General features: G+C 35.9%; 1 protein-coding gene across 1 annotated transcript in view; it reads left to right on the plus strand.

Annotated features, from left to right (window-relative positions):
- Positions 1-25,329, plus strand: part of col7a1l (collagen type VII alpha 1-like) — a 64,277-nt gene that overhangs the window by 33,217 nt on the left and 5,731 nt on the right. The window contains exons 35-104 of the mRNA XM_081362633.1: positions 95-121; positions 211-264; positions 414-485; positions 769-828; positions 928-954; positions 1,043-1,087; positions 1,282-1,317; positions 1,907-1,951; positions 2,713-2,748; positions 2,917-2,952; positions 3,047-3,079; positions 3,612-3,683; positions 3,789-3,848; positions 4,888-4,923; positions 5,067-5,144; positions 5,354-5,389; positions 5,565-5,609; positions 5,826-5,897; positions 6,035-6,070; positions 6,259-6,288; positions 6,534-6,575; positions 6,676-6,738; positions 6,821-6,859; positions 6,975-7,034; positions 7,153-7,185; positions 7,613-7,675; positions 7,778-7,822; positions 7,895-7,930; positions 8,026-8,052; positions 8,144-8,212; positions 8,299-8,361; positions 8,535-8,552; positions 8,634-8,669; positions 8,763-8,801; positions 8,886-8,921; positions 10,366-10,500; positions 10,659-10,760; positions 10,984-11,166; positions 11,466-11,573; positions 12,463-12,507; positions 13,122-13,196; positions 13,666-13,725; positions 13,911-13,955; positions 14,046-14,099; positions 14,584-14,637; positions 14,708-14,767; positions 16,413-16,490; positions 16,600-16,653; positions 16,770-16,808; positions 17,171-17,767; positions 18,157-18,192; positions 18,643-18,669; positions 18,756-18,815; positions 18,933-19,058; positions 19,195-19,266; positions 19,378-19,413; positions 19,525-19,584; positions 19,769-19,813; positions 20,397-20,432; positions 21,525-21,560; positions 21,644-21,700; positions 22,181-22,252; positions 23,133-23,204; positions 23,327-23,362; positions 23,468-23,548; positions 23,765-23,818; positions 23,899-23,952; positions 24,038-24,100; positions 24,173-24,235; positions 24,802-24,918. Coding sequence (XP_081218759.1) covers positions 95-121; positions 211-264; positions 414-485; positions 769-828; positions 928-954; positions 1,043-1,087; positions 1,282-1,317; positions 1,907-1,951; positions 2,713-2,748; positions 2,917-2,952; positions 3,047-3,079; positions 3,612-3,683; positions 3,789-3,848; positions 4,888-4,923; positions 5,067-5,144; positions 5,354-5,389; positions 5,565-5,609; positions 5,826-5,897; positions 6,035-6,070; positions 6,259-6,288; positions 6,534-6,575; positions 6,676-6,738; positions 6,821-6,859; positions 6,975-7,034; positions 7,153-7,185; positions 7,613-7,675; positions 7,778-7,822; positions 7,895-7,930; positions 8,026-8,052; positions 8,144-8,212; positions 8,299-8,361; positions 8,535-8,552; positions 8,634-8,669; positions 8,763-8,801; positions 8,886-8,921; positions 10,366-10,500; positions 10,659-10,760; positions 10,984-11,166; positions 11,466-11,573; positions 12,463-12,507; positions 13,122-13,196; positions 13,666-13,725; positions 13,911-13,955; positions 14,046-14,099; positions 14,584-14,637; positions 14,708-14,767; positions 16,413-16,490; positions 16,600-16,653; positions 16,770-16,808; positions 17,171-17,767; positions 18,157-18,192; positions 18,643-18,669; positions 18,756-18,815; positions 18,933-19,058; positions 19,195-19,266; positions 19,378-19,413; positions 19,525-19,584; positions 19,769-19,813; positions 20,397-20,432; positions 21,525-21,560; positions 21,644-21,700; positions 22,181-22,252; positions 23,133-23,204; positions 23,327-23,362; positions 23,468-23,548; positions 23,765-23,818; positions 23,899-23,952; positions 24,038-24,100; positions 24,173-24,235; positions 24,802-24,918 — 4,497 coding nt within the window. The remainder of the gene's footprint in view (positions 1-94; positions 122-210; positions 265-413; positions 486-768; positions 829-927; positions 955-1,042; positions 1,088-1,281; positions 1,318-1,906; positions 1,952-2,712; positions 2,749-2,916; positions 2,953-3,046; positions 3,080-3,611; positions 3,684-3,788; positions 3,849-4,887; positions 4,924-5,066; positions 5,145-5,353; positions 5,390-5,564; positions 5,610-5,825; positions 5,898-6,034; positions 6,071-6,258; positions 6,289-6,533; positions 6,576-6,675; positions 6,739-6,820; positions 6,860-6,974; positions 7,035-7,152; positions 7,186-7,612; positions 7,676-7,777; positions 7,823-7,894; positions 7,931-8,025; positions 8,053-8,143; positions 8,213-8,298; positions 8,362-8,534; positions 8,553-8,633; positions 8,670-8,762; positions 8,802-8,885; positions 8,922-10,365; positions 10,501-10,658; positions 10,761-10,983; positions 11,167-11,465; positions 11,574-12,462; positions 12,508-13,121; positions 13,197-13,665; positions 13,726-13,910; positions 13,956-14,045; positions 14,100-14,583; positions 14,638-14,707; positions 14,768-16,412; positions 16,491-16,599; positions 16,654-16,769; positions 16,809-17,170; positions 17,768-18,156; positions 18,193-18,642; positions 18,670-18,755; positions 18,816-18,932; positions 19,059-19,194; positions 19,267-19,377; positions 19,414-19,524; positions 19,585-19,768; positions 19,814-20,396; positions 20,433-21,524; positions 21,561-21,643; positions 21,701-22,180; positions 22,253-23,132; positions 23,205-23,326; positions 23,363-23,467; positions 23,549-23,764; positions 23,819-23,898; positions 23,953-24,037; positions 24,101-24,172; positions 24,236-24,801; positions 24,919-25,329) is intronic.

The raw sequence follows: 25,329 nt of genomic DNA on the forward strand, positions 1-25,329 counted from the left end.
CTATACACAAGGTTACATGCAATATGAGTGGTAATGACCTTATTAAGCATATAAAATGGCTCGAAATGAGTTTTTTTTTTTTACTTCCTCTTAGGGCGAGACTGGAGAATCTGGTCCTAAAGTAAGACATCCACTGCACAAGCAACATTTTACCATAAAATATACATGCAAAATACAATGTGTGATTATAATGCTTCTCACACTCTCTAGGGTCCACGTGGAAAACCAGGTGCCAAAGGAGAAAAAGGGGAACATGGGAATAATGTTAGTGCATGCTTTAAGAGTTACTCTCTTAAAGCTACTTTCTCCTATATTAATATGCAATAACTAGGTCTATAAGTAAACCATTTAATAGGTTGATTGAAATAATGAAACAAGTAATTTAATTTGATCTTTTGGATGTGTTTGTCTAGGGTCTTGCGGGTTTACCAGGGCCAGTAGGAGTGGATGGACTTCCAGGACTTCCTGGTCAGAAAGGGGCGAAGGTGGGTGAGAATAAGGGGTAAAAAATCTAAAACAACTTCTCATGTCATTTTGTATTTTCAGCAGTGATGTAAAAGCTATTTTAAGCAATGGCTTCCTACAGCTTGCACAGGATAGTTGAAATGCATAAATTAAATCTCTCTGCTCATCTGCCTACTATCGTTTTGGAAGTCTCATTGTTCGGAGTGCTGTAAAAAATTGCCCTTCCTCTCTGTCAGAACTGCACAAAGCTAAAATTAGTGCAGCTGGTTGTTTGATTGAATTTCTTTTGTGTTAATCATAAAGGGAGAGGAAGGTATCGGAATTCAAGGTGTTCAAGGTCCTCCTGGGCCAGCTGGAGAGAAGGTACATATTTCTGATATACACAAAGCACATTATTTATTTAACTTGATATGTTCTACTGTCAACAAATCTTAAGAGTAATTAATGGTAATCATTTTTCAGGGTAATACAGGACTACAAGGCCCAAAGGTAAGCATGTTGGATGTAAAATCAATGGAGAGTGACAGATGATTGTCTCTTGCAGTGTGTAATTTGTAGTTTCCATATTCATCCAAAGGGCGATGTAGGAATCCAAGGAGTCCAGGGAATCGCAGGCCCTCGGGTTTGTCAGACTATACACAACCATTTCACCATCAAAGTGTTTTATCTGCCAATTCATGCTGTTAAATCATATCTGTCTTCCACAGTAAATCAGCATGAATCTTTTAACAGATGTCAGCCTTAGATGCAATCTCGTTTAATAAATGTTAAGTGCTTCATAATGACGGAGGTGTTTCACTGTTGTTGTGTTTTTAGGGGAAAAAGGGTCTTAAAGGAGATCAAGGAGACAAGGTATGAATTTTCTCAGGCACATAATCGATTAGCTTTTTCCACCATCAAAAAATCGATCGCGTCATGTCAGTCCTTTTGTCTAGTGCCAATGCTGCTCTGTATTTAATTTAATCCTACACACATTTTCAACATGTTCAAAATAATGGAATTTGAACTTTAAAAAAAAATGAAATGCACTAAACATCATATATTGTCCATTAAAATATGCTCTCTGAAATTCTCTGGATTTGATTGGCCAATTCTGTCATTCTTTGGTCAAATACTTTACTGTTTGGCAACCTTGACAATCTAATACACTATGATAGTTTACAATCTCTTGTATCACTCCTCTGGCTCTTTCCTCTCACATAATAGAATATTTTGATCTCAAATCAATGTCATTCCAATTCATTTGTTTATTTGGTAAACAATCATGTTATAAGTTGCATAATGGTCAGCTGGTCATAAGACCTGACCACCCTCTCATGTGTATTTTGCAATAACCATCTGATTTTAGATTCATTTTTTGACACCTGACGTTTGTTTTCAACTACATAAACTACAAATGTTAAATCCTTCAATGTAATCAACAACTGCATTTATTTGACAGGGTGAACGTGGGGAAATCGGGCCAATCGGGCCTCCAGGAATTGCAGTAAGTTCATCAATTTTACCTCTTCACATCCCTGAAAAATATAAATGGCAACTGCAGGAAAAGGTCAGATGTGTGATGAACCAGTTAATGGATTTAAATCACTTCCCTGCACTTGAACTTTTTAAAAAGCTTTGTTAAAAGTTAAATCCTTATTTGTTTGTTCGCTCTTCAAACTTTTCCACTCTATATGGTGCTGTTGAAGTTCTATTAAAAGCAAGAATGAGCTGTAGATCTCTGGGGAAATTAAAGGAGTCGATTAAGAAATAGGAAAACCGCCTCCTCTCTGCTCGCTAGCCTATGATGGACTCCAAAATCCACGTCAAAGCTCCAGATCCACATTATCGACCTGATTAAAAAAGGAAACACCTGGATGGAGTTTCCACCTAATAATGAGAGAATTACATGTGCGAAACATTACATATCATTATATCCTTCACATGCAACCTTGTCACTGTGTGTCCATCTCTGGCAATTCAGACTTTCAGTTACTTTCAAATTAAACTTACGCAGTCATTATTAAACCCAAGCCTTCAGAGAGGAGATCAAGGAAACATTTTTAACAATTCGACTCCTCATTATCGCTCGGTTCTCTCAGAAACAGTGCGGCGTGATAAAACGTTTGGTTTGGAGCTCTACCGCAGCTCACAGAGAACCAATACTCTTCTCAAAGCACCTGAGGTCATTCAGATTTGCTGAATACTAATTTCATAATTCTTGCAATGATTAGAGGGAAAGCTCACTTTCTCTTTTTTAAACTTTAGGGCTTCCCTGGAGCTGCTGGACGAAAGGGTGATGAGGTGAATCTAAACTCTTTTCTCCATTTAATCAAATGTAATACTTCTACATTACACTGCCCAAACTATGTGGACATCCCCTTCTAAATAACATTTTTACTTACACCCTACAATTTAATCAAATATACAGCAATGTAGTATTTCATTTATATTTCTGTGCTTGATTCACAGGGGCAGCGAGGCGCTCCCGGTGACCCAGCCAAAGGGGTAGAAATGATGCCTTGGCTTAGTGTCTCATCTAACACATTGTGTTTTTACCTAAAAATACACTATTGCTTATATTTCCCCTCACATTTTACAGATACTTGGTCCTCCAGGGAAAAAGGGTGCCAGGGTAAGATAATCAAAAATCCGTTTCATATATATATATATATATATATATATATATATATATAAATGACAATTGTCTACACCAAACCTGGTCATCTTTGGGTCCCACAAACAGATGCTGTCTTGTTGTGTTATTTTTTGTTTTTTGAGCTTATGCCTCAAGTCAGAGATTTATTTCCCTTTGGGTTCCCTTCATCTCCATTGATGAAAACAAGCAGTGCATCCAGCATTTGGGCAACTTAAACACGGTTAATTAGTGCCGTGAGCATCGATGTGAATCCAAGAGCTCCTCCAGGTCTGCGTGTCAATGAACAAACAAAGCAAAAAAGGACAGTTTTATAAACTACAAAGTTTTGATGCAAGTCCCCAAACACTCCAGGGGTAAAATCTGTGATTCGCGCATTTATTTAAAGGTTTTTAGGTGATAATATTGGCCAGTCTGTGATGTTTGTTGGTTGGTTACATGTTGTTTGAAATGGTCAATAGTAGAGAGATTTAAGCTAGGTTATTGTTTTCTCCCTGAACTGGATATAAAGGGGGATGTCGGACAAGTTGGGCCACTAGGACCACAAGGAATGAAAGGAGATCAGGGTGATAAAGGTGAAAAGGTAGGTGTTGGTTTGTTGTTTTGGATGTGAAAGAACAATTAAATGCATTTATTGATTAGTTGCCAATCTGAATGTACTGATTTATTGCCTTCTGGGTGTTTAAAGGGCAATCCTGGATTTGGAATCCCCGGTCAGCCTGGTCCCAAGGGAGAGAGTGGAGAAAGAGTGAGTGTTTATGAGACTTAGAGAGCTTTTAGAAAAGTGTTTACTTCCAACCACATGACACAATGCAGAAAACTGAAAAAAAAAATGTTTTATTCCTTTAGATTTTATTCAACAACTACCGTTTAACCTCTCAGGTCTTCAGAAGGAAATTGGAATATATGAAATTAACCCCAGTTATATATACTACCATTTGGGGTCGATAAGATTTTTACCTGTTTTTGAAAGAAGTCTCTTATGCCCACAATGGCTGAATAATAAAAAAAAAAAGCATAAAAAAACCCAGTAAAAATAGTAATATTGTGAAATATTATTACAATTCAAAATAGCTGTTTTCTATTTTAACGTATTTTAATTTCAAATTTTCAAATGTAAATTATGCCTGTGATGTCAAAGTTTAATTTTCAGCATCATTACTTCAGTCTTCAGTGTCACATGATCCTTCAGAAATCATTATGATATGATGATTTGTTGCACAAGAAACTTTTATTATATTATTTCTTCATTATTATTGGAAAAACTGTGCTGCTTACTATTTTTTTCAGAATACTTTGATGAATATAAAGTTCAAAAGAATAGCATTTTTTGCATCTTTTGTAATATTTATGTCTTTACTGTAATTTTTGATCAATTTAATGCACCCTTGCTGAATAAAAGTATTAATAAATAATCTTTCAGAAAGAACAATCTTACTGACACCAAACTTTTGAACGGTAGTGTAGATAATGACATCATCAGCCCAGAGGAGGTCACATGATTTGTTAACATCCACTATAAGGAAACTTTATTTTCATATTCTCAGTGTCTTGTATGAATATAACATTTAATCTTTGTCAACATGGCTTGTTTTTTTGTCCCACATCAATCACATCTTTTGTCTTCTAAAGCGTATATATATATATATATATATATATATATATATATATATATATATATATATATATATATTGACATATAATTTAGAAGACATAAAAGATAAAAAATAAAAAAAACATCAAACAATATTTAGACTGTTCTGTCTCACTTCTTTTTTTATGCACAGGGTAATGTTGGATTATCAGGGAAACCAGGGCCAAAAGTAAGTTTGTTATGCTCTTGATTTTAATACCTGTGAAATTCTGTCAGACTACAAAAGTGATTGTGAATCATCGGCAAAGAGAAGGCATGAAATATTACATGAACCAGATCAATCACACAAACACTTCCTTTGATTGTGTCCAGGGCAATGATGGGTCCAAAGGAGAGAAAGGGGAGGTGGGTGCAGGCAACCCTGGTTCTCCAGGACTAAGAGGTAAAGATGTAAGTAAATCGAGAGCCCAGAGTGACTCACACAAGAAGTATGTGAGTGTGTATTTGCGAGCACGTGTGTACGTGCGCTTTGCATCATTGCGTTAAGGATATTAGAGATTTTGAAGGGTTATTTTGTCATAAAATCCCCATTGTTCGCTTTTTAATTAATGCTTCGTTCATTCGTATTTAATTACATTTTCTGCTTTCATGGATTTCAGGGTGTGCCAGGACCGAAAGGGGAGGTGGGATCAAGGGTGAGACTACACAACAAGCAGCACAGAGAAACCCACACCTTCACACACTATCATGTTTTTCTACTATGGTGGAGACTTTCCACTGACTTCTATTGTTTTTATTCTGAGCTAATGATATTTATGTCCCCTAAATCACCTAAATTTTTTGTTATATTTATTAACTTTTTTGTCACAGGGAGAGTCTGGTTCACCAGGAGAGCCCGGAGAGAGAGGTGTCAAGGTATTGTCTCTTCTAAACCCCGAAATCACATTTTTTCCTCATACTTTCTTGATCTAATGTCTCTCTTTTTTCAAATCAGATATTCTGTATTGGCCTGTTTGTAATAACATCACCCTCCCCATATAAATTGACACCTCTCTGTATATAACACTAGTTGCTTTTGTTGCTCAAAACATTTAGCCTACCACTCACACTTCTCCTTATCTCCAATGTCAGGGCCCTCTCGGTCTTCCAGGACGACCCGGTGACCCTGGGGGAAAAGGCGAGCCTGGAAAATTAGGGTTACCAGTAAGCAGCTTCCTTTATTTTACAATTTGTATTCAATCATTGAACAAATGCTCTTGTGAAGCACTTTCAGAGTGCCACTGAATTATGAACCATACTAGCACAGAATAGTCAATACTATGGATGTTCATATTTTTCAGGGTCCAGAAGGACACAAAGGAGAGAGGGGCGAGCCGGTACGTGCTATTAAAAAGCACAAGAATAACTTTATTGTGTATACTTGTTCAAGAGGAATTCAATATTTCATTGGCTGGTCATGCTCTGTGCTCGCATAACAGAATCTCAGTTTTTCTTGTCATGCTGGGGCTCTCCAGTGATAAATTAAAGAGCAGAAGTCTCCATATTAATATTGTATTCTCTGCAGGGGCTGCCGGGACCACCGGGAGATACTCAAGTGAGTTTTACTGTCCTTACTGGGTATTATAATCAAGCTATTTAACATAAATGAATATTAATGTGATCATGTTGTTTTCGGTTGGTTGATTTAAAATGTTTGTTACACATGTCAAAAGCTGTCAAGATAGTATTGCTCTTTTTGTTTTGTCTTTAGAAGCACTGCTTTAGCTGTTAGGCCACTTTTTTGTCATTTATTTTATTAATACAAATTGTCAGTGATTTCTCATAATTCTTTTTCCCTAGTTTACCACATCAGACAACACCATTCTCACCAGGGTAATTAAGGTAAAGTAAGACATTTAGAAATTCATACAAATTTACATGTACACAACAACAATAGGAACCTTCAGTCAATTGTGAGTGTGTGCGTTTGGTGTCTTTAAAGGGTGAACCCGGTGAGCCGGGACTCCCAGGACTCCAAGGGGAGATAGGACGTCCTGGACCACCTGTAAGTGGCATTTTCACATCCTATGTATATATGATTAAAAACAAAATGATATAGGTTACATTTAGCTTTTATTCTGTTTTAGGGTCCTGAAGGCAAACCAGGACCTCCAGGGAATTCATTGGTGAGTCACTACAGCATTTTGTCAGTTTTTCAGATGGCATGTCTTTTAATTATTGGAGGACGAGAGACTTTAAAAACACATCAGTTAATGTAGCTAAATTTTCTTTCTCTTCTAGTTTGGATCTAGTACAGGGAGAGATGGCCTGGATGGTCTATCAGGAAGGCCTGGATCTAAGGTTCGACTACTTCCTGTTTCAGTATTTCTGAAATATGGTGACGGCTAATCATTCTCTTTCATATGTACTGTTGTAATTATTTTCAGTTATAAGTAATCATGTGGTTGTGTGTGTGCAGGGTGAACCAGGACAAAAAGGGGACCCAGGACCAGTGAGTAGGCCTAATAACAATTATGTTGTGATCATTTAACATGTGATTCATATTTTACATTTCAGTGACATTAACTGAATTGCAGGGTGTGCGACAGGTGTACAGTATTAAAGTGCGTCAAAATACACAATGTCTGCTAATGAGTCTCTATAGGATCCTTTTAATGTGTCATTTTGCTGAATGAAAATGGAGAATTGAGCTAAAATAGTCCAATCTGTCACATATATGCACTTTCCTAAAGGTTATCTTTTGTTCTTGAAGAACAGATTATTATAATAATTATAGTTAATGCTGTTCTGTGTGTGTGTGCGTGCGTGCGTGTTTGTGTGTGTGCATGTGTGTGATCCAAATCTCCCCAAAAGGATTCAGTAAAAACTGACATTTTTTATATTTTGGGGACAACCTTAAACATTTTTTTTTTTAACAGAAAGGAGAGAAAGGAGATGGGCGTGCTGGGATCACTGGTATGCCTGGTTTACCTGGAACTCCTGTGAGTATATAGTAGTAACATTTACAGCAGATATAAACCATAATATCTCTATAATAAAGCTATTAATTTCCTTTTCTTATGTTCTGTTTTCTCCTCTTTCAGGGCAAACCTGGTGTTGATGGGAAACGTGGAGTAGCCGGAAAAGATGTACGGTTTATATATTGTTGTAGCTCTAAAAACTTTTTTTCTTTAATAAAACTAAACTATTTTTTTCCCCAGGGAGAACAAGGTTCAAAGGGTGATGAAGGAACAAAGGTGGGAGAACAGACTGAACTATTCCATTGATCCCATTAAACCCTATCTAAGTTTAAATATATTTGGCTAACATCATTTTTTATTTTAATGCATAGGGTGAAAAAGGTGAACCTGGTGCAAATGTAAGATATCCAAAATCTAACTGTGGTATAATTAAATGGTTTGTTTATATCTATTATATGTTATGTGTTTTTGACATTTTAACTACTTTAGGGAAATGAAGGTCAAAAAGGAGAGCAAGGATCTCCAGGCTTGCCTGGTCCTCCCTTTGTTCTCCAAGAGGTAAAAGTTTGTTTTGTTTAAGCTTAGACACATTGTATTTGCAGCCATTACTGTTGCTAAATTATATTAGTTTATTTCTTTTACAGGGTTTGTCGATTGAGGACATAAAAAAAGCATTTCCCATACCAATGGGTCCCCCTGGTGCGGCGGTGAGTGTCTCACATTGATAGCCTAGTGAATACGAGATGTATTACCAAATAATCAACACATATATCAGAACATGTGACTGCAGACCATTGAGACATTTTGATGCAAAGACTGTTTTTAAAAATCATGAGTTTGAGGTACTTTTTTTAACCCTTACGTGTGTTTCTGTGTGTAGGGTCCTCCTGGGATGAAGGTAAAGTATAAATTGCCAAAAATCCTTGAAGAAATTAAAAGATTCTGAGGCGATATCTAATTTTTCTCTTTTGGTTGGCAGGGAGAGAAAGGAGAGATGGGTTTTAAAGGAGAGCAGGTACCAAACCTACATCTCATTGATTGCATTAAAGTTATCCTTTCATGTCTATGTTGCAGAATGAATGATAGTGGGCACTGTATTATTTAACAGGGTGATGCTGGCCCACCTGGGAGAGCTGTTGAAATGAAGGTCTTCTCAATGTCTATATATAATTTACTTCATTGCAAAAACTGATCTTTGGTGGTGTAAACATATTGTTTTGTTCTATTTCAGGACATTGAAGGCTTGTTTGATTCATATGGTATTAAAGTAAGTGTGCTGTGTTTAAACAGCTTGCTTTTAACCCTGCAGGATTTTTGAAGGCAGGGTGTTTGATTTTCTTACATAAATGGACTTTATGGAAAACAAATTTTTAAATATAGTATTTGGGGGATGAGGGTTCTTTTTAGGCATGATGCCTGGAAGTAATGCTATATGGAAAGATATGAATAAAATGTTTTTATATATTTAAATATTTGTAGCCAAATTGAGTGACTGTCTATTTTTTACTGATATCAAAATACTAAATGTTAAAAACTGAATGACGCTATATATTTGTGCAATAGGTGTTTTACTAATTAATAACAAAATCTAATATAATTAGCCCCTAGATTAACCTTTACTTCAGCTTTGATCAAATATTAAGCTTTAATATTAAAATTAATATATAAGATTCACTATTTCATATTGATATTAAGCTTTTGCTTTAATATTTAATATTACTACTGAAAACATGCTTTATAAACAAACTATAAATAATTGTAAAACATTATGAATATGATAACTGCAATATTCTCTGTGGAGGCTGCATTCATTACATCCATAACATATCAATCATTTAAATGACTTTTTTGTTTTGAAAATCAAGTTACTCATTAAAGGAGAACTCCGGTCAATTTTAACATTGAGCTAATTTTTTGTAAATTTGGAGTGCTGTCAATACAGAGAACAACGACAAAAATCGGTGTTGCCTACACCGTGTTATCCTCTTTTTAAATTTGCACCCTGTTGACTTCAATGGGGCAAGTTTTAAACCAGCTTTTAGCCTCTTAACATCCTTAATGTGTCATTACAAGTGCACAGCTAATGTGAGTGATTCCTTCAGAGTGATCACGGGTGAATCTGACTGCAGTAGATGTGAAAGATATTAATAAAAATGATGTTATTTCAGCCAGCGCACATACCTGTATTTACATCCTGTTTTCGGTCGAAGTCCACAGTAATCGATTGTCGAGTTCACGCGCATAGGTTTAGTTACCTATGATCTCGCGCGTGAACTCGACAATCGATTACTATGGACTCACATCACTCACATTAGCTGTGCACTTGTAATGACACGTCAAGGATGTTAAGAGGCTAAAAGCAGGTTTAAAACTTGCCCCATTGAAGTCAACAGGGTGCAAATTTTAAAAAGAGGATAACGCGGTGTAGGCAACACCGATTTTTGTCATTGTTCTCTGTATTGACAGCACTCCAAATTTACAAAAAAATGAGCTCAATGTTAAAATTGACCGGAGTTCTCCTTTAACTAATGTGAATAGGCCAGAAAGGATTTTAAGCTTTTTACGGGTTTATAAAAATCACTCCTACATTATTAACCATTATATTGTCATCTAATGCATTATGTATTTATATGAATTCTAACAATTTTGACTGGCATAACACTACAATGAAACAGTACCGCATTTGCAATAAATAAAAACACACTTCCCAGCTCTCGCTGCTGAAGGCCTTGATTGACAGGCTGCTTCAGGATGGAATGGAGGAGCTTCTTCATGATATCAGCACCAGCAGAAGAGTGAAAGGAGACAGACAGGAGCCTGACTCCAACGTCATCACCGAATACACCGTGAGTAGCCTCCTAAACATACAAAACATCTCAGGAAACGAATTACTATAAAAATAATACAAACACTGTGACTTCTAGTCAGATTTACCATCATATCAGCAATAATGTTATGGCTATATTAAGCCTATTGAATCATGAGAGCTCACTCTAATCCACAGAGCTCAGTAAAGTACAGTAACCCACAAGAGATATTACCTGATACGGATTTGATTGAGGAAGAGTCTGACCTTGAAGAGGGGCAGACACCTGAACCCAGTCCTGTAAGAAAACATTTATTCCTTTGTCAGTATTTACAGCACTGTTATTCATAATCCATTTCTAACCTAACATCAACACTTATGTTTTTTTTTTTTTTTTTTTTAGATTTAGGCCTGTACTTGATTGATTTGATCTGATTGAGTTGAAGATAATTGAATCATTTAAACATTTAATGAAAGCAATACTTTTGTTGTTGTTTTAATGTGGCTTGTGTTGTCTTTTAAGGAGCCTGTGGCTGAAACAGAGGTGGGTCCCACCCTTTGGACCATCTCTACTATTCACAAAAAGACTGACCCCAGTAAAACAAAGGACAAGCTGGTAGATGTGGAAGAAAATAAACTCTTGAAAACCAACTTCAGTGATGTAACACCTTTGAAATTTCTCCAAACCAACACTTCCTCTGAGAGGGTATGTTCAGTAGTGATATTAAATGTGGTTTATTGTACTGAAGCTCATTAGAGTGTGTTGTTATTGTTGTTAATAGACAAAATGCACTCCATCTAAAGGATAATGTCAAACATACACCTCAGCACTTAAGCATTTATACATTTTAAATCAATCAGAGCTCATCAATTAAATTTAAATTTGCTGTATTTAGAATGTTAAAATGATTGGATTTTGATTTGGAATGTCTTTTTTCTGATTTACTTTAACATAATACCATTGAATGGCTACGATCATTAAATCAATCTTCTTCTTTTTGACAGCTGAGTTCTGGGAAGGTAGAGGTAAGTATGGAGACAGTTTTCCACAGCCATGAGGACACAGGGAAAAAATCATCTGGAGAGAAGAAGAAAGGCAGAGAGAGGGGGAAGGTAAAGTGATATCAATGTTATAAATGAGTTTCAGTCACAGTTCTGTGTTGTACTTACTGTAAATTGACAGGACATCACTTAATAAAAAAGTCAAATTAGCCATAAACATGTTTTGGCTATTAACCATGTAATGCCTGACATGTGAAATAATTAGACAAAATCTAATTATGATAATAATAATATTTAATTAGAAATAATTAGAGAAAATCTAAACAAAAAGTATTTTTTTGTTTGTATTTGTGTATCATATTTGATACCTCAGGCTTTCATGGCTCATATTTGTGTATTAAATATGATACAATAGGCTTTATACAGACAAATATCTTAATACTGGTAAAAAATTTAACCTGTGCAGTAATAGTAAAAGCCTAACCAGATATAACTAGAACTAAACATTACAATTAAATTAGGGCTGTCAAAAGATTAATCGCGATTAATCGCATCCAAAATAAAAGTTTGTGTTTACATAATATATGTGTGTGTACTGTGTATAATTATTTTGTATATATAAATACACACACATGCATGTATATATTTAAGAAATATTTGCATACATATACTGTATATATTTATATACTGTAGAATTTATATTATATATAAATATATTTTTTTTATATAAAAATTACTAATTTTTCTTAAATATATACAAGCATGTGTATGTATTTATATATACAAATTTAATTATACACAGTACACACACATATTATTTAAACACAAACTTTTATTTTGGATGCGATTAATCGCGATTAATCTTTTGACAGCCCTAAATTAAATATAATAATAAATGATGGCTGCTAACCTCCTAATTGTCTCTAAATATTTCTGATGATTTTTATTTGAAACCCTCTCATGAATTATGACGCTTCTCAACTGCTAAACTCTCAACCAGGGCAAAGGAAATAAAGGACGGCAAAAACGGCAAAGGAAACGTTTGGTAAATGATTCATCATTGCATCTAACCTGACATGCACACATCATTCACATCTGAAGGAGCTTAAAAGTGCTAAATAATAGCCTTTTTTCTATTACATTGAACTTTATTTTAGTGATTACTTAAATGTTATACTGATATACTAGAGATATTATAGACTTGTCTAAATATGCCTAAATATTTCATTAAAAAAGCATAAACACTAAATACATTTTTAAACATACACTTAAATCGAACATTAAATACAACTGTGGTTTGCCCATAATCACAATGCATTAAAAATCTAACAAATATGCCATAAATTTCACTAATCACAGTCATTACTATTTTAACTAAAAGAATAATTCACCCAAAAATGAAAATTCTCACCCTCATGTCTTTACAAACCTTTTTGGGTGGTTTATAATGACTTAAATTCTTCATAAAGCATGATTACCAGTATTGTTATTTAGTTTAGTCTGTAATGTGTAAATCTAGCCTCCTAATATGTAAATGTATTACTAATCTATTCTCTTTCAGTTTGTTTGTTAGCATCAAAACAAACCTATTTAGCTGATCATGTTCTATATTCATCATTAGAAGGCAGAAATAATATCTCTTGCTATGTTAAATTACAGGAAGACCAAGACAACATGGAAGAGGAGGTTCAGGAAGCATCATATGACGATGAGGAATACAGTCTTGAATACGAGGTAAGTCTATAAAGTAGGCTTTATTAGGGATTAACAGACAAATGTATGATCACATGATCATACAGCATGATGTGAAATCTAATGTAAGGCAAATACACTAATGTGATTCATAAACTCAGAATATATCACACAGCACATCAGATTTGACCTATAATGTGTCTGTTAGTATTCACATATGCATACTTAGCTGAATGGGACCTGACATATCAGCCTACACTATAAGTCTACCTCATTTCTCCCTCACCCACACCCACTTGAGAGTCCAATCACACCGTTCACTTCGCAATTTAATAGACTTTAATATATTACTCCCACTCCCCAGCCTAAATAAGAAATCGTAATCAAAACATTTGTAATTAATGCTGATTAATTATTCTCATGATCTCTCAGCTTTCAGTTTATGTCATACTGTGGGCATTTTTCATTAACTTTTCACATTGATTTTTAAATGTTTTGTGTATCATGTCAGGACGAGCTGCCCACAAAAGAGCCTTTTCCCTCTCGAGAGGAGGAGGACGGAGGGGAGGAGGTGAGCGTTATCAAAACCAAATCAAATCACAATATACTCATAAATTTACAACTAAAGCACTATTGCGAACACAGTCACAATTTAGATGAATGCATGTTACAGTGCAATCCTTTTCCCTCTACTATATGGTTGTATGATATGCATTGAGCTAAAGTTCTTTCTGCTGGAACCTGTTTTTTCCTCAGCTAAAATTCTCAGCAACAACAGCTTTATACACACAAGAAAATGAGGTAAGAGTCTCTGCTTAACCTTAAAATGTTAATGGTTGCATAGGAGCAGGGCATTTTATGATGTTAAAAACATGTAAAAAATTCACACAGGGTGAGACAGAAACATCTTCTCGGATTACACAGTCTCCAGAGGAGAACAGACTGGTAAGAGCATACGCTCACCTTTCAAAAGATTTATTATATTTCTGAAAAAAGTCTCTGATGCCCACCAAGGCTGCAAATAAAATACAGAAAATTGCAATATTGTGAAATATTATTACCATTTAAAATAACTGATGTATTTTAATACATTTTAAATATAATTTATTCGACAGCAAAGCTGAATTTTCACCAGTCTTCAGTGTCACATGATCCTTCAGAAGTCATTCTAATATGCTGATTTGCTGCTCAAGAAATATTTCTTATTATTATCAACGTTGAAAACAGTTGTGCTGGTTAATATTTGTGGAAACTGGAATGCATTTTGAACAGTAGTGAATGCATATTTTAAATAGACACTTTTTTAGTGTCTGTAATTTAATTTCTATAATTCCCTTATGACAAACATGCACCATCATTTATCTCCTTTGCACAGTATGGCTTGCAACAAGTGTGATTGATAGAAAAATGTCCTCTCAATTTGTTTCAGACGGCTCACACAACGCCAGCGAGTCCCCTGCTTTCATCAAGAGTAACAGAGCAGGTACTTGTTCGCATTTCAGCAGCTAAATGTATATGATATACACATTAACTTATTTTTTTGTGTTTCACAGAAGCCACCTGAAACCACATTATCATCATCAGTGATGAATACAACACAAACTGCAGAGGAGGTAAAAGTTTGTCTGTGATTTTGCTTTCTGTCCTCCTCCTGTTTTATTCCACAGCTCAGTCTTGCATGTGGCTTTTGTTTGAAGCATGAACTATCTACAGCTTTGGGAATCTTTCCTTTAGCATGTTTGTTGGACACTTTAGCTTATTGCAACTGATGAATAAATTTGAGTTTAGCATGCACTTTTAATTAGCATGACTCTTTATTTTTTGCATGACAAAATCAATGAATTTCACCAGTGTAAACAATATTTTGCGCAAGTTCATATGCATTTTAAACAGTCAGCTTCAATGTATAAGTATAAAGTGTGAGTTTCAAGAACATAAACATTAATGAAATATCATGAAGTAACACACTGACATACAAGCATGATTCCTCTGGTTTGTTTACTTGCAGAATGAAACATTAAACACGCTTCATAGTCGCTTTTACAGATTAGCTACAGGTTTTCTTTAATATATTTATTTTCTTAACACAGGAGCTCCCCTAAAATCTGTAAGAGAGACATTCAAGTGTGTAGAAACTGTGAAGGGTAAAAGAGGGGGAGGATCTCACTGGCCGGCATTACTTTGGGAGAGCCTCCTGTCCCGTCGCACAATGATGATGTCATTCATCCATGCCGCCTCCACCGCATCTAGCGTTCAGTACGCTGCAGTGGCTTTGATAGATTGAGAAGAACCACCAGCACTCTCTGAAGAGATACCAGCCCAATATAAACATCTTTACTGAACAAACACGAGCTAAATCATTCATATATTTCATATAAATATGACAACACAAAACGCTGTCTTAAAGTTGTTTTAATAACTTGCTTAAATCATTTGCCCTGTCAGCTCATGCAACATCGATTTGTTCATCAGTTCCTTATTTATTGATAAGACTGAAAAAGGATTGTATTTGTTTGTTTGCATATTTACTTTTTTCATTTGCGGTAACATGATGTGCTACCTGTTTTCACTGGTGAAATTCAAAGACATATTGCTTTTCTTTTTGTATTTAATCTGTTTGTGCATGTCTGTCAGTAAATGTGTTCTTCCTAAACCAGTCTTAACCTGTTTCTGAGTCTTTATTGTGGTTATGTGTGTCTTTAATTCTTTTCACAATCATGAAAATTTTTTGCTTCATAACATTTTTAAATAAAGAGGTCCACTATATTGGTACCATGTCAGTTATAGGCCGATATTATAGGTTTTATTTAATTTATCGGTATCAGTTTATATTCTACATGTCATTGTGCATGCTCATTTCCCCTATTTTTAATTTTAGATTTCCTTTACCATCATCTATGTTAATCTTTTTAAACATTATTAATTTAATAACACTGTTAAATGTAATTTCAAAGTGCATATACATTTTTTCATACACTCAAAGGTACAAAAGCTGTCAGTGGGTTGACACCCTTTCGAAAGCTACACCTTTGTACCTTATTTACACCTAAAGGGTACATATTAGTACTTAAAGTGTACTTATTAATACATAAATTGTATATTTGTTCTGAAAGTGTACTGTACATTATAATGTTATGGTGCCTAAATACACATGTAGTGTTTAAAACAATTGATTTAGTAAGTAAATATAGTAAAGTAGTGGAGTAAATGTACATGAGTAAGAGAAAGATGTTTATAAGACTGTTTGGGTGTAAACAGGGGTACTTGTCCAACAATAGTGGCCTGGAAGGGGCAAGATCTAAAGTGAAGAGGAGCGCCCCCTCGCCTGAGTACATGGTAAAACAACTTGTTCATAACAGTCCTGCTAATGTTTCGTTAGGAGAATTTCAATTTGTACATAGAATAAGCATCTTAATGAAACGCAAATCAAGTGTGTCATCTGTAGGCATACATGCCTGGAACACCAGGAGGACAAAACCGTTACAGACAAGGATATAAGGTGATGTGCTTCTGATTTGATAAGCTCATTATGGAGAGCTGCAGATGTGATTGCATGATGTAATGGAGGGAAATGGAGGGAAGAAAGTAAAATTGTGCTATCTCATCTTCTTTTAGCGATCCACCTCAGGAGAAGGAGGCAAAAAGAAGCTGAATGTGAGTGAGTTTAATCTACCTAAAAGAAAAGTGAACTCAGAAATGCCATGCAAGGAGTTTTTCTTATATTTGTTATTAAACTTTAATAAGATTGAATCAATGAAATAAAAATTATTAAATATTATTGTAGTTATTTGAACTGTTAGACACAGTATTTTAATAGAAAACTGTGTTGAGATGCATTATATGTTCCTGTAAGTTGTTAAAATTTTGGAATAGTAAGTAAACAAAAAAATACTGATCAAATAAATGTTTGATTTTTTTTTTTGCGATTATTTACCTATCATTTTTATAGTGCAAGAACAATGGAATCTAATAGCATGATATAAAGCTCTCACACAATTTTTCTGTCTCTTTTGTAGAAAAAGAAGGAAGAAAACAAAGACACTGAGGCTGTTGCAGAGATGTACAAGGAAAGAGGGAGGGAAGAAGAGGGCGAGAGAGAAGGCGAAGTCTATCTTAAGAACAAGGAAAGAATGATCGAAGAGGAAACTGAGGCACAGTGGGACATGGAGGAAGAGGATGGTGCGACTGAGACCAAAGAATACAGTTCAGGTGATGGCGATAAGGAGACAGGCAGCGAGGAGACAGAGGAAGAATTTGAGCTAGAGAGGGAGAGAGAAAGACAGGAGATGGAAAAAGAAAGGATGGAGCTGGAACAAGAAAGGGCAGAAGAACTTGAAAGGGAGAGAGAGCTAGAGAGGGAGAGAGAGCTAGAGAGGGAGAGAGAGCTAGAGAGGGAGAGAGAGCTAGAGAGGGAGACAGAACTCGAGAGGGAGACAGAGCTAGAGAGGGAGACAGAAATGGAGCAAGAGGAAAATGAGGAGAGAGAGAGACAGTTACAGAGACAAAGAATGGAATGGGAGAGACAAAGAGAAAAGATGGAGAGAGAGAGGATGGGAGAGACTAACGGAGAGGAAGACATGGGGCCCCGTATTTCCCACTGTGATTATCTGAAGGTAAGAATGTGCTTTAAAATGACAGTTTTCAACAAAAATACAAATATTCCACATATCCACAACATATATGTAATAAAGAATAAAATATCTATTACCTTCGAGCCAATGGAAAACATTATTTAATTATAAAATATATGTTTATAAATATATAAATAAACATTATATTATATTATATTATATTATATTATATTATATTATATTATATTATATTATATTATATTATATTATATTATATTATATTATATTATATTATATTATATTATATTATATTATATGGTTATTTCCAAATTTAGATTTTAAATCCCACATTTTTAGGACAGACTCAGACTTTTGGACCCTGATTTATTTACTGTAATATGGTGTATGTGTGTTTTTCCTCGCTTAAACAGGGACCTCCAGGTGAAAATGGAAAACCAGGCCCTAAGGTCAGGCAAGCTTTTTCATTCTAAGTCAGAACGATCTGTTCTTAGTAATAAGCATGACAGTCCCATCCTGATAAGTAATGTTATTTGAGCAATGTTCTCGTCGGCTATTATTACTGAATAAGCTCTGTGTGTTCCCAAACCAAAGTCTGTTAGATAATCATCCCTGCTTCCTGATTGGTCTGCACCCCACCCACACACATGACATCCCCGCCTCCTCATTCACAATGTTGAAATGATTACTGTCAATCAAACTTGGTGGGTGGAATTTCAGTAGTCCCCTTCCGCCTGCTTTGATGCCCCCAGAGCTTTATTTTTACTCCTGCGAGCCTGAAATGGATTTAATTAGTCTTTGTTAATATTGTAGAGTTGACAAAGAACTTCTAAGCTCTTTGTTATTTGCCCTGTAAAAATTGTGGTTGCGAGTGGCTGATCATTTGTGAATTTGCGCAGGGGGAGATTGGAGAAAAAGGCCAGAAGGTACACTCATTTTCAGCCTGCTGTCAATAACTGTTTATCCCATAATGCTTTAGCCTCCTATGATTTGTTTATGTGTTCTGTTTCAGGGAGAACCTGGAACTGGTTACCGTGGGCCAATTGGTCAGGCCGGTCCACCAGGACAAAAGGTGTGCCCTTTATCAATACTGTGATTCCCAGTTGGGCTGTTTAATGGTTGACATACAGGAAACCCAAACACAGCTAATAATAGACGACTTGTTGCTGATGTTGTGTTATGTGCTTAGGGTGAGCCTGGCGAACCAGGACCGACTGGAGCACAGGGCATTCAGGGTATCCGTGGCAATCCTGGCATCCCTGGGTCACCAGGTCAAAGAGGTCAGCCAGGTGACCCTGGAGAGCCAGGTAGAAAGGTAATGATCAACCCATTCTATATGTTAAATAATTTCCTTATTGTAATGACTATGTTGATTTAATCACATTTTGCTATTTGAAAGTGAAAAATGAACTAATGAATGAATTGTTTCTTTTTTTTAAATGTTTTTACAGGGTGAAAGAGGGAGACGAGGAAAGAATGGGTCACCTGGCACTCCAGGTGCAATTGGTCCTCTTGGACAGCAGGTACCACTGCTGCATTTACTGTGTATTTCAATACATTTACTCTGTATTTCAATTTATAGAGTGAAAAGTGAAGGGCTGGAATGAACTGAGAACTTGCTGGTCTTTTTACAGGGTCCTCCAGGCCTCTCCGGGGTTAAAGGTGAAAAGGCAAGTCATTGCATGTTATGTTGATGCTCAACCTGAACAGGTTAGGTTGAAATACCCCACGAACAGACATATACATAAACATTTCTGAAAAGTTGTATCTGCTATCTCCAGGGAGACACTATCCCAGGGGAACCAGGTGACAGGGGAATTTCCGGGCTCCCAGGTCGCCGGGTAATATTATGATAAATGTTCCTTCAGATAGATTGTAGGTGTAATGTTTATTCTGTAATAGCATAGTTTATTGTCATTATGGAAGTAAATAAATGAGAAATTATAAAACCTAGTGTTGAAAACATTTGCATGTTTTTTTTTTCTCTACTCTTAATGTTTATTAATAACTTCTCATTATTACAAGGGACCCAAAGGCACTATCGGTGTTAGAGGGCCTCCGGGTCTCATGGTGAGTCATGTGTCATTCTGTAGATATATTTTGTAAGCAGATTAAATGCAGACCCATTTCAAGTGTATATGGGTAGACCCGTTTGTTCATTCATTCGTTCATTCATTCATTCATTCATTCATTTATTCATCCATCCTACATCAGGTAAATCAGAGATAGTGGGCAGCCTATCACAAGGAACTCCCTTTGCTTTATATTGATTGATTTGTTAACTGATCTGTATTGGAGTTTGTGAATAACATGTTCCATATTTTAGTGATAAAGAATCTCTTCCTATCAACCTCACATGTTTCTTCCTATCAACCTCACAACAGCCCGAGTGTCATGTTTATCAAAGCTAAACCAAATCACACTCTCACATCTCTGTTTCTTTTCATCTGCTCTCACTGTCATGGGAAAAATAACACTTCTCCCCAATATCTCATTGTAGTCCTGTCCTCTCTTCAACTGTAATATCTGAAAAAATGCCCCAAAATAAATATTTTAATACACAATTCCTGGCAAAACTTGAAATGATCGAAGTGCCGCAGCTGTCGTGATTCTGTACAATGTGTTAAGTTCTTGTCCTTTCTCTTTAATTAAGGGTCCCAAAGGCCTGACTGGTGTGAAAGGAGAAAAGGTGAGTTTCCATTTTTAACCCATCTTGGTTTAAATTTTAAGTTTACAACATTGAATCAAGGCAGTTACCATGTCTTAAACATTAGGTAGGTCATTAGGTGGTCATTAGGCCTTGGTCATTAGGTGACCAAGGTTTTTTATTTGGGGGGGTAAACGCAAAAAGTTTCTTGCCTCGTCACATTCATTTATGAATTACATGATTCATGTGAATGAAAACCTAGCAGATCATATGTACGAATCGGCGTATACCAGAAAACATATTGGACCCGTTTGAATTTTACACAGAATGCTATTTTAAAGCGATGTGGAGGAGATTAGGAGGAAACTGCGGCTTTGCCGAACTCAACGGCTCTGGCCGAGCAGTGATATAAACTAAACTCTATTGGCTAGTTTTAGAAAAAGGGGAGGAGCCTTGTTTTCCTGTTTCAGTGGAAATTCCGTCAGCACATTGAATGATGCTGTGCGTTTCAAGGCACTTCAGTGGGCCTTTAAAACTAAAGTGTTGCGTTCGGAATTCACACTTGTTTTCTGTGAACAGCAAGGCCCGCCTCAGTCATTTTGACATTGATGAGCACTGTTCAAACAGAGTGGAGCAGAGCAGCATCAAAAATATTCTATGCCATTTCTAACTATTGGGGAGGACTTGTCCCCCTCAATGTCTATGGTGGTTATGGCCAAGCATTGAAGGGCTTTAAATGTTAATAGCCAAGCCTTCTCTGCCAGGGTCATTCTCTGTAGCTCAAAGATTTATAGGCAGCTTTGACAGCACTACTGTGCTCACAGAGCCTCTCTTCTCTCTGTATTGACTTGCCAGTGCCTTCTCTTCAACTCTTTCTCTGCTGAAGCCAATCTTTATATGTTTGAAACTGCTGCAAACATCACTTTCTTCTCACAGACATACAGTACACCAACGTCACAATCTGCGTCAGTTGTGAATAAAACCGGTTTTATTTTCTTCAGCGTATGACAGGTTCAAATTTACAACAGTGTTTGTAGAAACCTTTAACAGTCCATATGACGTACCCTTTTAGACTCAATTGTTTAGAATATAAACCAGACAAAATTAACAAAGACAAAACTTTTTGACTGACAGGGTGACAAAGGTGTGACTGGTCACAGAGGAGACAAGGTAAGGACAGCATATAAGTATACCTGGATGGCGTTTATTTCAATTTATTTACCAACTACCTGATTGTTTTCCTGTTTTTGTAGGGTAGCCCTCTCTCCATGCCAGGACCCAGAGGATATAAAGGTCTGAAAGGAGAGACGGTAAGATTTCTGTATTTATGTATAAGTTCACTAATGTTTCCTACAAAGGATACTTGAATCATAATTGACTTTGCGAACTCATAACACTTCACAACACTTGTGAGCCATTTGATTTTTTTTTTCAATAAGGTTTCATTTGTTAACGTGAACTAACAATGAACAATACTTTACTACAGAATTGATTTATCTTAGCTTATGTATAACTCAACATTTAAGACATTTTTAAGTCAAAATATGTACGTTAACACTATGCACACTGAACTAAAATGAACATGAATGTTTTATTAATTAACATTAACAAAGGTTAATAAAATCTGTAAAAAAAAATATTGCTCATTGTTAGTTTGTGTTCATTAACAAATGTTAAAAAATGAGACTTTAATGTAAAATGTTTCCTTTTTGAAGTAGAAAGGACAAATTGTGGTCAATGTATGTTGATATGTACGTCAATGTACAGTATGTCCAAATTTTATATGACAGGGTGAACGTGGGCTTCCAGGATTTGACGGAGATAAAGGAGAGAAGGGTGAAGATGGTCCACCTGGTGCAAAGGTATTTTACACACTGTACTGAGTGAACTATACATTACTTTTCAAATGTTTGGGGTCATGATTTCTGAAGGATCATGTGACTGGAGTAATAGCTGCTGAAAATTCAGCTTTACCATCAGAGGAATAAATTACATTTTAAAATATATTAAATAGGAAACTACCATTTTAAATTGTAATATTTCACAGTATTACTGTTTTACTGTATTAAAATAAGTGAATCCTTGGTGAGCATAAGAGACTTCTTTTAAAAATCGTAGAAATCCTAAGCTTCTGAACAGTAACATGACCAGTACATTCATCAGGGTTCCCACGTGTCATGGAATTTCTGGAATGTCATGGAATTTGAAAAGGTCTATTCCAGACATTGAAAGTCAGGGAATTTTATATATTTTTTGTCCAAGTCATGGAATATCAGGGAATTTTGTTTTTTTGCTTTAAATTTTAGTTTCCATTTATCAAAATGTAATTTTTCTATAACGATTTTTTTATCGCGCTGTTTCACACATCTTTCTACGGAGCCCCTGAGGGGACCTTTGCAAAAATAATAATACGGACTTTGATTTGATTGTCTGCTATATATTTGCTTCTCATTTATTAAATACAGGCAATTGGTTGATGAAAAATATATTAAAATTAAGATACAATTTATAGAAAACGAAATTCACTTTAAAGAAAGGCTTTCTACAAAACAGAACAGCTCGGTGCTCCGCAAAACAGCAGCCTGTTTTGCCGTTCATTATAGGTCATGGAAATTCATCTTTTTAGTCAGTGAAAGTCAGGGAAAAGTCAGGGAATTTGACATTTGGTTTAGAGTGGGAACCCTGATTCATGTACATGTACATGTAAAGTGAATTTCCAATGCTTGTTTGATATAATTTCAGGGACTGAAGGGTGAGGCTGGTACCAAAGGAGGCATGGGGACTTTTGGCGCACGTGGTCCAGTAGGACAAAAGGTCTGAATTAGCACTACTATGAAGTTTTTGCACTATATTGCTATATAAAACTGCATTTTTAGTATGGGTTATAGTGTTTTGTTAAATGTTTTTTACTGTGAAAAGTAAAAATGTTTCCTTAGGGAGATCCAGGGGAGCCCGGCGCCAATGGAGAAAAGGTAGCACGAATGATTGTGATTGTTTCATAAACCAAGTTTGAGATGTTTGCATTTTTAAGGATTATACTTCTATAAAACATACTGATTGGCTGAGATTTGTTACAGGGCCGAAATGGAGAACATGGATTGGATGGTGAAAAAGGCAATAAGGGAGACATGGGCCTGCAGGGCAAAAAGGGGGATCAGGTGAGAATATGAACCATCTGAAGAAAATATGAATTATGAAGAAAATCCTCTGAGCAACAGAGGCAACTGAGAGGGAGAACACTGTTCCTTAACCTTTCTTACTAACTACATTATTTAGATGAATGATTAAATATTTAAGTAGGGTTTTTTTTGTTTAAAAGATCACACACTTTATTAAGGGATATAGACTGCAAGCACAATGGTTTTTGTGTTTAGGGTGAGACAGGTGAGCCTGGTTTACCTGGTGATACAGGAATTAAAGGAGAGAAGGTAAGAAGTGTCAATCTGAACTTATTGATTTAGTTTTTGTGTTCTCACCTGTCTGTAACCACTGCGTTGTTCTCCTGCAGGGCTTCAGAGGTTTCCCTGGTCGAATAGGGAACCCAGGACTGGATGGAGAACAGGTGTTTTTGTCTACATTTCATCTTAAATAAAAAAAACTGGATTAAATAAACCACTAATAACATTTCTTTTGACTGTAAAACACAGGGTGATTCTGGGGACCCTGGCAGGCATGGCATTCCAGGTCTAAACGGTATCCCGGGACGAAAGGTTAGTTACTACACAAACAGATATCATCATGTAAAGTTAAGTTTAAGATTTATTGTTTTTGTTAATGTTTAGGGTGAAAAGGGTGATAGTGGATTGAATGGTCTTGATGGAGCTCCTGGACAGAAAGGCGAGAAGGTATACTGACACTGTAAAAATTACAGCACCACTGTTAATTGAAATAATAATAATTATAATAATAATTTTATCTTTTTATTAAAGTAATAGTCCATCCATCCCCCCCCCCCCCCCCCCCATAAAAATTCTGTCACCATTTACTCATCTCGTTTGACTGGAACACAAATAGAGATGTTTTAAATATTTTTTCATATAATGAAAGCATATTGCAATCAAGAGCTGTCAAGCTTCAAAATTAGACAATTAGAAATCTTACAATTAGACCATATGACTCATGCGCTATATTCAAAGCCTTCTGAGGTGATATGATAAATTTGTGTGAGGAACAAAATGGATGTTATTATTTAACTAAACTAAAAAAAAGCTAATTCAAAATGTTGATTAAAAAAATAATAGTCTATAAATAGTACTAAAATAACACTGCTATCATGTCACGATCAGTTACTAGACATACAAAAAGCATGATTTTTCACATCATTGTGTCAAATTTGACTCCGACCGTCCTTTTAGCCAAAGCCAATATGTTCATTTTCAAATTTTCATTTATTTAACCCATTCTGCTGCAGGGTGCAACTGGTTTCCCAGGTTTCTCAGGTTTTAAGGGATCTGCTGGTACACCAGGAACTAATGGGGCTTCGGGTCGGCCTGGTCCAGTTGGACCCAAAGGTGAAGTGGGACCGAAGGTACGACCAAAAACAATAATATAACTGAATTCATTATTCCCATGTATGTGATTCATCAGACCTTACAGACAGATGGGTAAATAGTCAAACCATTGTAATTATGGTCATCTTCCTATCTCACTCATGTGGAGGAACCGTGTAGGAGGACAAGTCCCTAATTAACTCACAAGAAGGAGAGGATGAGAGAGATAGAGAGATGGGGGGGGGGGGGGGCAGGAGCTATTTCTACTGGGATGAAGATTTGAGCTATCAAACCAAACACTGCACTAAGGCCGCCTTTAGCCACAATTAAGCATCTCTTGATGTTGATAGGAATGGATAGGGTTCGGCAAGCTACTCTCACGGACAGAGTCTCTTTGGTAAAGGTGAACTGTACTTCAGCACAGAATCAGCAGACTTGCTTAAAACATG

The sequence above is a fragment of the Scardinius erythrophthalmus genome, assembly GCF_964197995.2.
Source record: "Scardinius erythrophthalmus genome assembly, chromosome: 4".
NCBI classification, from domain to species: Eukaryota; Metazoa; Chordata; class Actinopteri; order Cypriniformes; family Leuciscidae; genus Scardinius; species Scardinius erythrophthalmus.